The sequence below is a fragment of the Peromyscus leucopus genome, chromosome 12 (genome assembly GCF_004664715.2).
Source record: "Peromyscus leucopus breed LL Stock chromosome 12, UCI_PerLeu_2.1, whole genome shotgun sequence".
Lineage (NCBI taxonomy): Eukaryota > Metazoa > Chordata > Mammalia > Rodentia > Cricetidae > Peromyscus > Peromyscus leucopus.
Genome location: NC_051073.1, coordinates 76,263,950 through 76,280,479, shown reverse-complemented (window position 1 = coordinate 76,280,479; position 16,530 = coordinate 76,263,950). Strand labels below are relative to the sequence as shown.

Genomic DNA, 16,530 nt, shown 5'->3' with positions numbered 1-16,530 from the left:
TGTCTTCCTCTACCCCTTCATGGTGCTGGGGCTGTAACTTGTCATCAGCTTGTACAGGAGTGTCAACCCGCTGAGCCTCTCACAGGCCCTGTGATTAACATTTTTTTTAATTTATAAATTTATTTTTATTTTAATGTCTATTGGTGTTTTGCCATGAGTATTAGGTCTCCTGGAACTGGAATTACAGACAGTTGTGAACTGCCATCTAGGTGCTGAGAACTGAACCTGGGACCTCTGGAAGAGCAGTCAGTGCTCTTAACCACTGAGCCATCCCTCCAGCCTGTGATTGACATTCTTTTATTTTTTTTTTTTTTCGAGACAGGGTTTCTTTGTGTAGCTTTGCGCCTTTCCTGGAACTCACTTGGTAGCCCAGGCTGGCCTCAAACTCACAGAGATCCGCCTGCCTCTGCCTCCCGAGTGCTGGGATTAAAGGCGTGCGCCGCCGCCGCCGCCGCCGCCGCCGCCGCCGCCGCCGCCGCCGCCCGGCAACGTGATTGACATTCTTAATGGAACTTGTAGCATGTGTAATTTTGCCTTGTTTGTGTATTTGGCAGGCTTTGGTTGGAGAGAAGGCTTGCTATCAGTCCATCAGTAGCTATGGTGGTCAGATCTTCTATCTGGGGACAAAGGTAAGCTCTTCTCACTCTGCTGTGTGGGTGTCGTCAGGATAGCTGAGGAAGGAGGTGGCTGATAGGGAACAGTGCATTGCAAAGTGAATTCTGACCAGCATCGATCCAAATCTTACAATAGTTATATAGCCATAGACTTTTTGTTACTTAACGTTTCCTTTTTCACTTAAGATCTAATTTTACTTTTGTGTAGGTGCTAATAGGACACTTATTTTCTTGATTCAGGGATACGTTTTTATAGCCTTCCTTAACATTGTTTTAATGTCAAGTATCTAGTTTCCTTTTTTAATTAGAATTTTTATGTCTTGCTTTGATCAACATATACATTGCAAAGTGACTATCATAATAAGCTAATTAAGAACCCATCACCTTGTTTAATTACCATTTGTGTGGGGGATGGGGATGCTTAAGATCAACTTCCTCCGCAAATTCCAAGGTAGTGTCTAGTTCCTTTTCCTGCTCCTGTGATGACCAAAGGAACTTCACGGAGCAGGGCTGATTGTAGCTCCCAGTTCATGGTACCCATCATGGCAGGGAGGTCAGGGCAGCTGGAGCTTCGAGCAGCTGGTCATGTTATGTGCACAGTCAGAGTGAGTGAATAGTGGATGCTCACTGCTGTCCGGTTCCTTTTCTCTTCTGTATAGTCCAGGATCCCCTGGGCAAGGACCCCACGTACAGTCAAGATGGGCCTTCCCACATCAGTTAATGTGATCAAGAGAATCTCCTATAGACATGTTGACAGTTGATACTAGACACCACAGGCAGGAAGGACCCAATTATGTGTATTTGTTGTATAACTGTGGTGCTCTTTACCATAGATCAACTTAAGATATATCGAAGTGCATTGAGATGTTTGACTTAGAATAATTGGCATTAGAGGAATTTATTTTTCAACATAAAATGGACAGTTTTCTTCGTTGTTGGAATTCAACCAGAATATTGCCAAGTTGGTGCAAGGAGTGAGCCTAGCTTGCCTGTTTCCCTTGAGTGGGTGTTCTTTCACTTCTCCGTGTGAGTACTGAGGACCCGCCAGTCAATTCCAGGGTGTATTTCGGTCGGAGATGTGAAATGTGTTGTACTTAGAGATCTGAAACGAGATGTGTGGCTGGAGCATGTGTGTCTCCGAGCGACTCTGCTAACGGTTATCTTCATCTCCTCCTGTTTTCTAGTCTGTTTACGTGATGATGCTAAGGAGCTGGAGGGAGGTGAGTTCACAGTGATCTTCTGTGTGGGAACTGATGTGGAAGCAAGCAGCTTCATGTTTTTGTTGACTTTGCAGATGATAATTTGGACTTTTTAATGTCAGAAGAATCCATAGAAGCCATTTTAACTGTTAGGTCCTTGATATGCTAAAACTCATTATATCAGAATTTGGTAACTGCTCCGCTATCGGAGGACAGAGCATGGAGAAGAGTGCTTTATTAATCAGTGAAAGTTAGAAAGGGAAAGCCTCGTTTACAAGTGATACTCTGTTTTAAGTTATTAAAGGAGTATAAAAAAAGAATTGTATTTGAGTCTATTCAAGATAAACAGTGGCTTCATCAAGAGTTCACTCCCACTTGAAGGCATCTAGAGACAGGCAGACTGTAGCTAGAACGGGAGCGCCATCATCGGAAGATGCTATCCCACTTTACCATCCTTGTGTTTGAATTCTAGGCTGAGCTCCCTTTATAATCCAGGATAGTTACTAGAGGCTCCAACTGTTATGTCGAGGGTCTGTGAAGAGGAAAGAGAAAAAGGCCAGCCGCAGCTTTTAAAGATAGTATGCATGTAGAAATACCAGAAAACTCTTCTGCTTGTTGACCAGGGTTCAGGTACAGTGCCCCCAAAAGATACCAGGGAATCTTAGACATTGCTTTAGCTGGTGTATTGCTGTCTCTCGTGAGCTCGGAGCTTGTTGTTAAGAAGGGGGCAGCTGCCTGCCGTGCTAAGCAGCCAGCCATCTCTCCTACGATCGTGTGTGCAGGCTCTCCTGCCATCCGTCACACAGGCCCACAGGCCACAGTGCCCAGTGCTTTAGGAAGCGCTTGCTTAGTCAAAGTCCTAGGCCGAAACGTGCACTGCTGTTGAAGTCCTGTTCGCTCCCAAGCAGTGGTTCTGTAAAGGTAGAATTGAATTCCTTCCATTGCTCAGATAGAAGGGACTGGAATGTCTCCTTTACTCATTTTAGAGAATGGATCATCTCCTGAAACAGGATTGTCTCACAGAAGCCTTGGCTCTTGCGTGGTCTTTCCATGAAGGAAAGGCAAAGGCAGTCGTGGGTAAGTCACTCAATAGATGCTGTGAAGTTTATAAGTGTCGTTGTAAAGAACCTTTCCATAAGGGAAATTTACTATGAGAACAAATGGGAAGCACACTGATAAGCTGTGAGTCTAGTGGGTGTGAGATATCCCCATTATCCAGCATTTGGATATTGAGGCTTGTTGTAATTGAATGTGTTGTTAGCGTGGGTTGTGAATGGGAGACCAGAACCCAGGTTACCTTCTGGAGTGAGCACTTTTAACTTGTCTCCTGTTGGACTTGTTTCTCTAAAGGGCTATCGGGGGACGTCAGTAAGAGGAAGGCTGTCGTCGCGGATCGGGTATGCAATGCAGATTTGCTTTTTGTGTTTGCAAGTGTCTTCGGGGGTGATCAGTCCCATGGCTGTACTCGAAAGTGGGTCAGGCTGTAAGTCCCAGGTATGGTCTGCAGTGCTGTGTAAAGTCTTAGCACTGCCCTCCCCCGTGAAGATGGTAAATCAGCGAGGCAGTCAAGAGAGCACAGAGGAGAAGGATTCTTGGGAATCCAGAGTCATGAGTGGTTTGTCCATCCTCTGCAGGGAGGATTACTGAGGCACTTAACTCCAGGTTTCATTTCCTGAGCATTTTATACCACTGAGGTCTGGAACCTACAGACATTTCTTCGGAAAGATTAGCAAATTAATACTAGCTCTTCATCTCAGACAATTAGGGAATAAAGCCACTGAAATCCCAACTGTGTTTTTAATACAATGATGAAGCATGATTCAGTATTAACCATGCATGTTAAATATTGAACAAATGTAGCCATTCCCTTTGCTTCTGACTCAAAGCTGTTTTTTCTATAGATGGTAGAGATCCTGTTCCATTATGCAGACCGGGCTCTGAAAAAGTGCCCAGACCAGGGAAAAATCCAGGTGATGGAGCAGCATTTCCAGGTACGCCTCTCAGTGTGTGTCAGCTCCCGATGGCCAGCTGCAGATGCTCTCACGCATCCCCTTGGCCCTGCCCACGTGACTTCCTGGTTTTGGCTGTTAAGCATCCTTTAGTGTTGAGAGAGTGCTGTTTCAGAGTTTGCAAGGAAATCGCACAAGACTGAATTTTAAAGAAGTGTCTAGTAGATAGGAAGAGACAGGTGAAGCGCTGCTCCCTGTTGTGTGAAGGAACACACCTGTGACTTGACACCTTACTGTGGGTGACATTGCTAATGGCTCACATTTATATTAACTAGGGTTGTTAAGGAGGGAGCGGGCTGCTAAGGTTTAAATTTAGTTCCCCAAACACCTGTGACTCAAGATATACATATAAGATAAATATATGCATGTATATGTATATTACAGCCTGTAAAATATGTTAATGAAAGATGTTTAGATTATCTTAGAGCTTAATGAAAATGCAAGCCAAGGAACAGCTTAAAGATTTGCATATGTATTATGCTGGTTTTCCTGCTTGCAGTGATCTTCAGTTATTTTTGTGGTCAATCTGTTTACAACAAACCCCTACAGTGGCAGCTCTCTTCTGTCCCTGTATTGTATGTGTGTGTGTGTGTGTGTGTGTGTGTGTGTGTGTGTGTGTGTAATGCACATTTATCAAATTGAGGGCCTTTCACATATGGGGCAAATACTTCGTTATTTTTTTGTTTGTTTGTTTGGTTTTGGTTTTTCGAGACAGGGTTTCCTCTGTGTAGCTTTGTGCCATTCCTGGAACTCACTCTGTAGCCCAGGCTGGCCTCAGACTCACAGAGATCCATCTGCCTCTGCCTCCCGAGTGCAGGGATTAAAGGCATGCACCACCACCGCCGGCTACTTTTTTATTTTTTAAAGATCTATTTATTTTATGTGTATGATATCTTGCCTGCATGTATGTATGTGGACCATGAGCCCATGGAAGTCAGAAGAGGGTGTTGGCTCCCCAGGGAACCAGAGTCACAAATGGTTGCCAGCCACCATGTGTGTGCCGGGAATTGAATTGAATCCGGGTCCTCTGTATGAACAACCAATGCTTTTAACCACTCAGCCACTTCTCCAGCCCCACGGGGCAAATACTTTAGCACTGAACCACATTCCCTAGCCAGTCTTAAGTCCCCTTTAAATAAGTATTTAAGTATCAGGAACAGCAGACTTTTCTAACAAGAGCTAGATGGTGAATTTTAGACGTTTTTAAGTCACAAGTGGTTTCTGTCGCTCCTCTTCCTCTTCTTTCTCCTCCTCCTCTTTTTGCTATAAACCAAAGTGAGGGCCTGGCACACACTAGTACACCCTGCTCTGTGTATGTGTAGAATTCAGAGACAGCTCCTGGGGGTTCTCTCTTTCCACCATGTCTGTCCCAAGGCGCGAGCTCAGGTCATTAGGTTTGGTGGCAGGCGCCTTCACCTGCTCAGTCACCTGTTTGGTCCCTACCTCTTTTGTTTGTATGTCTGTTTTGAAGCAGGGTCTCACAGTGTAGACCTGGCGAGGCTGGAACTTGCCGTGAAGACCAGACTGGCACCAAAATCATGGAGATTTGCCTGTCTGCCTCAGCCTTCCAAGTGTGGGGATTAAAGGCGTGTGCAACCAGGCCTAGCTAAGAACCAATCTTGGTTGTGACAGGACTTGGCCCATTGGCTTGACTATATGTCCCTTGATTTCATATAAATTAAACTCTACGTAACAATAAGTACAATCTAGGTGGTTCTTCCTGTTTAAAAGATTATAGTACAGCTGAAATTTTTTTTGTGCATATGATTTTTTTGAGACATGGTTTCTCTGTGTAACAGCCCTGGTTGTCCTGGAACTTGCTTTGTAGACCAGGCTAGCCTTGAACTCACAGAGATCTGACTGCCTCTGCCTCCCAAATGTTGGGATTAAAGACATGCCCAGCCAGCTGAAATATTTTTAATATATATTAATGGGAACATTTAAAATAAATTTAGGAATTTTGGTTTTCTATAGAGCAGGAACTGATATTGTTATTATTATTGTTGTTGTTATTATTATTAAATACAGGGTCTCACTGTGTAACTGCGGCTGGTCTGGGATTTGCTTCATAGACCAGACTGGTCTTGAACACACAGAGTTCTGTCTGCCATTGCTTCCCAAGTGCTGGATTTTGATATTGGTATTTTTGTATTTCTGTTTGATGCTCAGAACTCAGATATGGCAATTACAAGCTGCATGGTGTCAGAGGAGCATTTGGTTTCCTGATCTGCACTGTTCTTGGCTGGGGCCTTATTAAGTTTGTCAGTAGAGAGGGATAAATGAGTTCAGATAAAGTTATGAAACAAGTAACCTGAGGAGGAAACTACAAAGCAAAAAGAAAAGGAAGAGGATGGCATAGGAATAATAACTCATATGCATTGATGTTTTATTGGCCACTTGAGGTGGCCCAGTGAGTGCAATGGAAGACGGATGACCTGAGTTTGGTCTCTAGATCCCATGGGTTCTGACTCCAAAAAGTTCTCATCTGACATCCACTTGTAAGCCATGGCACATGCATGTTCCCCTCGCCCCCCACATCTTGTACACATATGTACACATACAGTAATAAAAAGTGGAGTGTAGATAAAGACAGCTTTAATGTTTTCATAAGAATACACTTCATCAAGAGGTGGCAAGATGGTATTCTTTGAAAGTGTGTTTGGTTAAAAAGAAGCATCCATTAGGGAAAGATGGGTGAAATTAATTGAGAGGGGAGCAGAGACAGAGACATATGTATTCACACAGAGCACAATGCTGGGGACCAAATGTCCAACACATGAACATGGGTGGCGTTTGTATTCACACTATAACAGTTTGTAAATCACAACACCTACAGCTATGGAGAGAGGTATTTACCTAGTTAGGTGCTGGAAGAATGCTAAGACTTCAGAGGAGAACAATACAGTTCAGACTTTGCCTTCTAAAGTACTAAGGAGTTGAGCCAGCCAGCCAACCAACCGTCCAAGCAAACAACACAGTGATCATTGACAAAGACCCACTGAGCAATGCTGCAGGGACAGCAATCAGAGTGGGTGACTTTCATTTCATTGAGTTCTCACAGTCCCATGAAGTGTAGACACCACATTTGTCCTCTTTTCATCTGAGGGAATGTAGAGGTTAAGTTCCTTTCCAGCATAGAACTGCCGCTGAAGTGGTAGAGCCTGGACTCAGCTCTGAGTCAGTTCCTGACTTCAAAGCCCGGTGCCCAGCAGCCGTTGTCCAGAGCCAACAAAAGAAAACAGAGATGAGCAGGAATGAATTAAGTAGATGATTGTGAAGGATGATTTCATGGCTGGCTATATACCTAGTGGAATGCTGGCCTGGCCAGCACCCAGCCCTGGGTTTGTGTTAAGTAAACTGGGTGAGGTAGCACACATCTGTAAACACAGCACACAGGAGGTGGAGGCAGGAGGATGGATCAGAAATTCAAGGTCATCTTTGGCTATGCAGCAAGTTCAATGCAGCAGCCTGCATGGGACCATCTCAAAATTTAAAATAAAATATGTCTTAGTGTGGATTTTTATTGCTGTGAAGAGACACCATGACCATGGCAACTCTTACGAAGGAAAACATTTAATTGGGGTGATTTGCTTACAGTTTCAGAGGTTCAGTCCATTATCATCACGGCTGGGAGCGTGGCGGCGTGCAGGCAGATGTGGTGCTGGAGCTGAGAGCCCTACATCTTGCAGGCACCAGGAAGTGAACTGAAAGTCATATTGAAGGAGGCTTGAGCAAGAGAGACCACAAAGTTCATCCCCACAGTGACACACTTCCTCAACAAGGCCACACTCCTAATAGTACCCCTCTCTTTGGGGGCCATTTTCCTTCAAACAACCACAAAATAATTCTAGTAGACACTTAATCTTTTTGTTTCTCACCAGCTAATGCACATCATATGATCTATTACAGACCCTTTGCCTTAATCTATTTAGTGTTATGGAAAAAATTTAAAGCTAGTTACTTTATAAAGGAAAATAGATCCATTCAGCAACCCCCCCCCCCCCAATTTGAGAGCATAGCACTGGTATCTGCTCAGCTTTGGAGGGTTTGTGGTAAATGGCACTGCGATGTCAGTAGGGTGTGTGTGGAGTTGTGCACACAGAACAGTACTCCAAAGATTCTGGGTTCGTTTCAGTAATTTGCTCTCATGGGCTCCTGTGAGGAAAAAGATTATTAACTTCCCACCAGACTGCATCTTCTAAAGGTTCAACCATCATTCAGGATCCCTGCACCGGAGACCAGGCTCTGCGCAAGCACTTTGGGCAGAACTTATTAAAGCAATGCATCATGAACGCACATCAGCCCAGTTGATTCTTGGCAGAACTCTCCAAGGTAGGCGCGGTGACTGCGTGCCTTTATAGATGACATCGGGGCACAGAGAGGTGAGACAAGTCTTTCGAATCACAGAGCTAGTAAACAATGAAGTTAGCATTTGGACGTAAGCATTGGACTTCCGGGTTTGCATCTGGAGTGCTTCTTTCCATGAGCACAGGACATAGTTGGAAAAGTCCATATGTCATGTGTTAGAGAAAGTAGACCTAGAGTCCAGCATATGTGACATGGATGGCTACAATATAATTGTTCACATCTTAAGACTCAGGATGAGAACCCCAGGGATTCTAAACCTCAGGAACACTCTGAGTCACAAGTAATAATCCTTGAGTAGCTTTGGATCAGTGTGGATGCCTAAACATCAGTACACAAAGGAGATTCTTCAGCCTCTTATTAATTCTCTCTTAATGTCTTTCATATATAAGGTTGTTGTGTAGCTGGAAGTTTTCCTGTGTCCTGCTCAGCCCTGAGGTCCCACAGCCGCTTATAAAACAATCCTTCAGAGGCTTTTATTAATTACCAACCGTATGGTCCAATGTATTCTTGCTAACTAGCTATTTCATCGTAAATTAACCCATTTCTGTTAATCTGTGCTTTGCCATGGGGCTGTGTTGTTATTGGTGCTGGCATCTTATTGCTCCTTGGGCTGCCAGCTCGAGGTACTACCCCCCACCCTCACCCCTGCGCGCCCCCAACTCTGCCTCTGAGCTGCCTTGCCACACAAAACAGCTTTATTTATTAGCCAATGGGAGCAACACATATTCACAGCATACAGAAAGACATCACACAGCATTGTTGTTGTTTTTTCTTTTTCTGTACTGTCAACTTATTGCCAGGGTGAAACAGAGTTTTCAGTAAACAGTTTGCCACAATACTATGTGTATGTAGAAGCAGCATTTGCTATCCTCATTTCTGCTGAAGGAGCACCGAGACTCGGCTGCCCAGCTCCAGACCTCAGGATCCAAAACCGGACACAGTAGGTCCCATGTCCCTTTCTACCAGTTTGTAATGCCACACCCACAGATAATCTTCACATGTATATGTAGTATACAAGTGTGTGCATACCTTTGACCCCAAGTGTTTTATCAGTGGTTTAGCTAAAGATTTAGCTTGTCAGAGATGGCACCAAGAATCAAGACTGAAAATGACCTTATAAGAAAATCCAATCAAAATAATTATGGATAAATTTAACATGATTAAACATTAGATTCAAATAAATTTTGTTTTCTAGATCTAAAAGATCTAGCTAGATAGGAGTTTTAAGTTTTTTTTTTTTTTTAACTTAATACGTTCACCCCTAGTACCCTGCTAACCATTCTACCACACTCCCTTGAGTTTCTTCTTCTAACTGGCTCTCACTCTATTTTCATGTGACCCACAGAGTAAGGGTTGCTCTCATCTATGTAGGTGGGGGGTTAGTTACTGGAGGGAATGCAACATTACCTGCTAATAGCCCTCAGCAAATGTGTGTCGGCATCTATGAAGACGTTCTGAAGGGTTTAGTCTGTTCAGATCTAGTAGTGGATTCCCTGGTAGGGCCCATGACCTCCTGAGCCATGGGCTCTTCACCAGGTTCATGGTACCAGAGCAGGCCTGACATCCAACCAGGATTGGGTGACCCCTTACCAGTCACAACACCGTTGTTCCAAGGGCACATCCTGCACACAGGGTCCACCCTGAGTAAGACTAAAACACTCTCTCCTGTCTTCTGGCTATCACACTCCTCCTGGTGCCCACTGAGCCTTGGAGGTGATGATGTAGATGCCTCATTTGGGGCTAAGCACTTCTCAGTCACTTACTCTCGGCACTCAACCCGTTATGATCTCTGTGTTAACTTCTTCCTGTTGCAGCAAGAAGCTTCTCTGCCGAGGCTGAGGTGAGAGCAGTGTGTGCAAGTGGACCACTGTGCACACGTTTGTAGCACATATAGTATCTACCTATAAGATCAGAAGGTGCTGAATGTGGTGAAACCCAACTCCCAAGTTGCAAGCGGCTGAGACCCAAGGACATTCAGTTTGAGGCTGTCTCTTGTTGCTTTGTGATCCATCCCACCCCCACGCCCCCAGACAGGGTTTCTCTGTGTAGTTTTGGTACCTGTCCTGGATCTCACTCTGTAGACCAGGCTGGCCTCGAACTCTGGCTCTGCCTCCAGAGTACTGGGATTAAAGGTGTGCGCTATCACCGCCTGGCTTTTTTTTTTTTTGAGGCCAGTCTGGTGTCCTAGCAAGATGAGAGGGGAGAGGAGGGGAGAGAAGGGAGAGAAGGAGGAAGGAGAAGGGGAGAGGAAGTAGGAGGTGGTGAATCTACTGTGAAATGAAGCGCTGCTGATGAAATAGCTCTTGGATTTATGCCTTTCTACCGCTTGAAGTATTCAGATAAGGGAGGATGGCTTCTGACTAGGAGGGACAGTTTCTCTGTGGGTTTTTTTTATTGTATATTGTGATATTTTCATACATGGACTGTGTGTGATAGGGTTTGGTTATATTCACCCAGTTGCCCTCTCTCCTCTTTTTCTTGCTGCTCATCCCTCTTCCTACCCCACCCTTATACTGTGTGCCTCGTCTCTTGTCTTCTGTAACTGCCTGCAGGCCCTCAAGGAGAAGGAGAGCCTGTAAACCCTCCCCTCAGCAGGAAGAGGGGGACCCCTTCTATGCCAGGACAGAATGTCGATGGGCCAGGTCTTGTACAGGTCTTGTGTAGGTCATAGCAGCTGAGACTTCCAGTGCTGTGGCCATGGCATGCTTAGAAGCCAGTGGTCCACAATGCTCCCCTTTCCCCCTGGCCCTCACATTCTTACTGATCCTCTTGTGCCGTGTACTTCGGAGCAGGTGGTGTAGAATACCCCGTCTAGGACCGAGGATTCAGCAGTCACTTGTTCTCATAAGAGAATCTGCGGTAACGGCCACCTGTTGCAAAACACTTCTCTGGCCAGGCCCGAGAGCAGCAGCAGCTTTGGCATGAGCATGAATAGGCAGAAGGCAAGCCGACGGGCACATCATGCCCAGTTAGCAAAGCAGCGGAAGTAGCTTCCTCACTGGGAGCAGACCTTTGTCCAGGTTTCCTGTACCGACATGAGTTCCCTCCTGCAGAGCAGGCCTCAGCTCAGTTAGGAAAAAGCTGCTTATCCTCATAATTGCACTGGTGGGTGGGCGCACCTGACTGGCTGGCCGGCCCCGTGGAACTGAAGGACCCGCAGCTGAGGAAGACGGTTGACGACACTTCTCCCCCAGCAGCCTCATAGCACAGTCAAGCACTGCGACGTGCCAACGGGGAGGAAGCTTCCGGCTCCGTTCCAGCCTTGTTTCTTTACGTCCTGCCACCAATGCCCCCGGGGTCTTGCACAGTGGGGTCTTACCTTCTCGTTCCCAGAGGCGGTCAACAGCACTGGCCACAGTCTCTGTTGTTTTGGGGAGCCCTTAGAAGGGCCTTTCTGGTCAACAACTCATAAAGCGTAGTCCGCCCCTGTCATCGAGATTCCTTCCCTCCTGGCTTCCTGTCTGTGACTGTGTCGTCTGTGTCTGTCTGTCTCTGCTCTGTCTTCTGTGTGTCCACCTGTGTGAGTGTGTGCACAGGGGTGTGTGCCCCTGTGTGAGTGTGTGCACCTATGTGAGTGTGTGCACCTGCGTGAGTGTGCACAGGGGTGAGTGTGTGCCCCTGAGTGAGTGTGCGCCCATGTGTGAGTGTGTGCCCCTGCCTGAGTGTGTGCATGTGGAGGCTAGACACTGGTCCTGGGTGTCCTCCTCAGTTGCTCTCACCCCTCTCACTGAACCTGGAGCCCCCTCGTTGGAGTAGACTGACTGGGTAGCCGTCCCCAGGATCCTCCTGTCTGTGTCTCTCCAGTGTGCTGGGTTACGCCTATGTTGCCATGCCCAGCTTTCCTGTTGGGCATTGTACTCAGTTCTTGGCTTGCACGGCAAGTGTTTCACCAGTTTAGCCATCTCCCCAGACCGCTGGGGTTTCCACATGATAGCTTGATGTTCTGGGAGTGCCTTTCTCCATCTGTGCACAGGACTTAGGAATAGTACTTCAAGACTTCCTTTGCTGGGCGAGATCATTTGAGTTGGCGTCTAGGCTTGCTGCACTTTCTTCTTTAATCCCAGTTCTTAGGAATCCGAGGCATAAAAAAATCACTGAGTGAGACCTTGCCTCCAGAAAAACAAAATCTAAAAATAAAGCTATTATTGGAAACAGGAAAATGAACCAATCCAACTAGTTAAGATGGCAGTGGTGCTAATTTGTGTTCTGCCAGCAGGTGGCGCCTCATGCCTGCTGCCAGCAACCTCTTTTTCTTTGGAGTAAGCCCATAATGCTGGTCTGTAGTTCTACCTTCCTCTAAGGGCCAGCCAGTGGGATGTTGAACGTATTCTGTTGAATCTGTAGAATACTTTTGGTAAGCTAGCCATCTCCATAATGTGAACTCTGTCAGCTCAGTGGCACAGCAGACTTCTTCAGTGCCTGGTGTCTCCTACGATGTCTTTTCTAGCGTCCGAACACTGCGGAGGCCCTTACCTCCTTGGTTACGTTTCTTCCTTTCTTCTTCAGTTGTGGATGGGGTGTGTTTCCTAGTTTCTTTCTCAGGAAATTCATTATTGGCATATATAAAAGCTGATCTTGTGCTTTGATTTTGTTTCCTGTAACTTTATTGAAAATGTTATCAAATCCGGCAGTTTTCCGGCAGAGCCCATGAGGTCTTTTCCGTCTGTCGTCTTCCAAATAGGGACAGTCTGACGTCGTCCCTTTTGCACCTGTTTGATGTGGGAAATTGCTGTTTAGTATTTTGTTTTGTTTGTGAGTATGGCACGTATGTGTGTCCTTGTCTGGTTTTGTAGTCACAAATACCAGCTTCTTAGAATGACTTGTGCAGTGTCCTTCCCTTCCTGTCTGAGGGACAGTTTGAGAAGTCTGGCAGTAGATGTTCCTGATGGCCTGGTAGGATTCAGACTGACGCCGTCTGGTCTTGGACCAGAGCCTGTGTGGAACTTTCACCACGGCCTCAGTTACATTGTTTGTTACAGGTCTGTGTAAATTGTTGGTGGTATCTGGCTTTAATTCGGGCATGTTGTACACATTTAGAAGTTAATACATGCAGTCCGACTTTCCTTTGGGCCGTCAGCTAACAAATAACAACATGGAGACTTGTTATTAATTATGAAAGCTTGGCCATAGCTTAGTCTTCTTCCCGCTAGCTCTTAAAACTTAAATTAACCTGTTTTTGCTAATCTAAATTTGTCACATGACTCGATTACCTCTCTGTACCATGTGTCCAACTTCTTCAGGGTCTTGCTGGCATTTCTCTTGCTCCTAGATTCATCCCCAGTTCCTCTCTCTGCCCGGAAGTCCCGCCTGTTCTCTCCTGCCTAGCTATTGGCCGGCCATTCAGCTCTTTATTAAACCAACCACAGTGACACATCTTCACAGTGTAAACAAATATTCTGCAACAAGCACAACTCTTCTAGGTATTTGCACTTTTGAGAGTCTACATTTTTAAAGTATTCCCTAGTGATCTTCTGTATTTGATTGGTAACAGCTCTCTTTCACCTGTAATTTCATAAATTGGGTCTTGTCTTGGTTTTGGTTGGCTTGGCTAGGGAATAGTAAATCTTGTTAATATTTTCAAAGAACTAGCGCTGGTTGACTTTATGCCTTGTTCTTGTAGTCTCTGTTTCGTTCATTCCTGCACTAATCTTTGTTTGTTCATGTCTGCTTAGTTGGTCTTAGTGGCTTTTTATTTTTTCTAGAACCTTGAGGTGCATCATTCAGTTGCTAACTTAGAGATCTGTCTGGTTTTTTGACGGGAATGATTAGAGCTGTAAGCTTTCCTCTTAGGGCTGCACTGAACCATCTCCCCAGCCCTGGATCTTGCCTTTGTGTTTATTTATTTACCTTCATCTAATTCTTTCTCTGAGTCTTAATTGGTTAGTTAAGGCCTTTCGCATGTAACATTATGTTGAGGTGGTTTGGGTGGTGATTGTGTCTGGGTGAATCATTGGTAGTTTTTTCTTCTCATTTGTCTGCTGGTTGATTGATTTATCCTTGCTGGGCTCCGTTACTTGTTTTTCTCTCCTCTGTCCTCATGGGCGAAACGATTTTCTTACTCTCTTGCATAGCGTGTCCCTGAAGAATCTCCTCCAGTGCTGGCCCCGTTGTCAAGAAGGAAGCATGCATTTCTAAGTCAGTTTTAAGAGGGAGCTTGGCTTCATGTCGCAAACTTAGTTGACAGTCACTTTTCTGTGCTTGAAATCTGTAGAAGCCATGTTTTCCTGGCTTTCTGTGTTGGTGACGGATCTGATGTTATCCCAATGTTTCTGCCTCTGTGTGTGATTTGAAGTTTTCCCTTATAGCTTTTAGTATCATTTCTCTGCTTTGTATTTTTGACATTTTGCTGTGATATGCCGTGGCTAGGTTCTTCTGTGGTCACATCTAAATGTCTTTGGGTTTGGATGTCTTTCTCTAGCTCTGGGAAATCTTCACCATATTTTCATTGAATAATTTGCATATACCTTTAGACTTTATCTCATCTTCTGCCTCATGGCTTCCTTGGGTGGGTCTCTTGAGCATGCCCCAGAGTTCTTAGAAGTTTGGGTTGTGATTATTAATTGCCTTTTCTTTATTTACATCTCTGTGTGCTGTTGTCTTGACGTCGTCCCCTATACTGGAATCCATTCTTGGGCTTGATCATGTCTCTGGTGATATTTTCGGCTGTTTGGTTTAGTTTGGTTTTGTTGTTGTTGAGACATGATCTCAGGATGTAGTTCTGGCTGGCCTGGAACTTGCTCTGTAGAGCAGGATGGCTTGAATTTGTAGAGTTCCATCTGCCTCTGACTTGAGTGCTAGGGTTAAAGGTACACCGCCACCTTGGGATTGCTTTTAACAGGAACTTTTGATTTTCTACTATTTCATGCACATAGTTTGTTTTTTTTGATGGTACTTGCCCCGCCCCCCCCCGCCCCCCTCCCCGCCCCCCAGTTTCCTCCTGCAGCCTGCTTCTTCCTAGTGTGCCTTGGCTTGTTGTTTTGAGTAACCCACTGGGTTTAGTCAGGGCGGTTTGCACATGCAGGCTGTTGACTGGGTTGTGGGGAATGTATCAGTGCTGAAGAAATGACTCCCCTTCCCTCACAGCCATGAACTGCCAACAGGGCCTAGGATAGGGGTGAGGATGGGGATGGGACCTCATAGTCCTCCCCTGTCCATGCAGAAATATTCTAAGGCTGGATCTAAAGTTTTTGTGTTGGTTTGTCTGTGGTTTTATTTATTTATTTATTTATTTATTTATTTATTTATTTATTTATTTATTTTTTTGGTTTTTCGAGGCAGGGTTTCTCTGTATAGCTTTGCGCCTGTCCTAGATCTCGCTTTGTAGACCAGACTGGCCTCGAACTCACAGAGATCCTCCTGCCTCTGCCTCCCAAGTGCTAGGATTAAAGGCGTGCGCCACCACCGCCTGGCCTCGTCTGTGTATTTTATTCTTTGATTTCCCCAATTTCTGTTTGGTTCTTTTTCACCATCTCAATTTTCATGACAAATTTTTCTTCATGGTTTCACATTTTATCTTCAAGCTAATGATTCTTCTTTTTTTGAATATCTATCTATGTGCATGGGTGTTTTGCCTGCGTGGATGTCTGTGCACCATGTGCATGAAGTGCCCAGAGAGACCAGAAGAAGGTGTCAGATCCCTTACAGCTGGAGTTCCAGACGGCTCTGAGCCACCATTGGGTGCTGAGAATTGGATCCAGGTCCTCTGCAAAAGCAGCCAGTGGTCTTAGCTGCTGAGCCATCTCTCCAGCCCAGTTACCCATTCTTTTATCTGCTTTGGTGTCTTTCTTGTCTAGAGTCTAAACTGATTTCTAACTTTCTTTCTTAGTATGAGTTGACACTGTTTTATTCATCTGCTTAGCAGTCCTGCCTGGCTTTTTCAGTCATCTCGTTATCTTTTAGCACCGAGAAGTGGTCAGCCTAAGGGGGTGCCATATTCATTCATTCATTTATTTGTTTTTGTGCGTGTTCTTTTTGAGTATCTGTTGGCTGTACATATCTTCTGGGTTTTAGTTTCCCTCTTTTCCTACTGGCATTTATCTATTTAATTTATTTATTTAGTTATTAATTAAACACAAGTCATCCTGGTGAATTGTCCACTTGGATGTACGCTCAGGGAGAATCCGAGTTCAGTGTCACACTCACTGCAGCAGTCGCGTGTGATCGCAGGAGGACTTGTCACTCGTGTCCTGATGACGTCCGGAGAGAGCGGCATTGGGGTCCTGGTTGGGGGCGGGGATGTAGTTTGTAGGTGTCAGTATTCATGTAATACCCTGGGGAAGGAATGAGAAGGTAGGAATGAGCAGGAACGTGAAAGAGCTGTGGATTGACTTAAGAGCATCT

At 45.3% G+C, this 16,530-nt stretch overlaps 1 protein-coding gene across 7 annotated transcripts in view; it reads left to right on the top strand.

Annotated features, from left to right (window-relative positions):
- Positions 1–16,530, top strand: part of Vps8 (VPS8 subunit of CORVET complex) — a 237,908-nt gene that overhangs the window by 70,309 nt on the left and 151,069 nt on the right. For all 7 annotated transcript variants that reach the window (XM_028859198.2, XM_037209870.1, XM_028859197.2 and 4 more), the window contains 5 exons: positions 555–629; positions 1,799–1,834; positions 2,800–2,890; positions 3,164–3,210; positions 3,715–3,804. In XM_028859198.2, the coding sequence (XP_028715031.1) occupies positions 555–629; positions 1,799–1,834; positions 2,800–2,890; positions 3,164–3,210; positions 3,715–3,804 (339 nt within the window). The remainder of the gene's footprint in view (positions 1–554; positions 630–1,798; positions 1,835–2,799; positions 2,891–3,163; positions 3,211–3,714; positions 3,805–16,530) is intronic.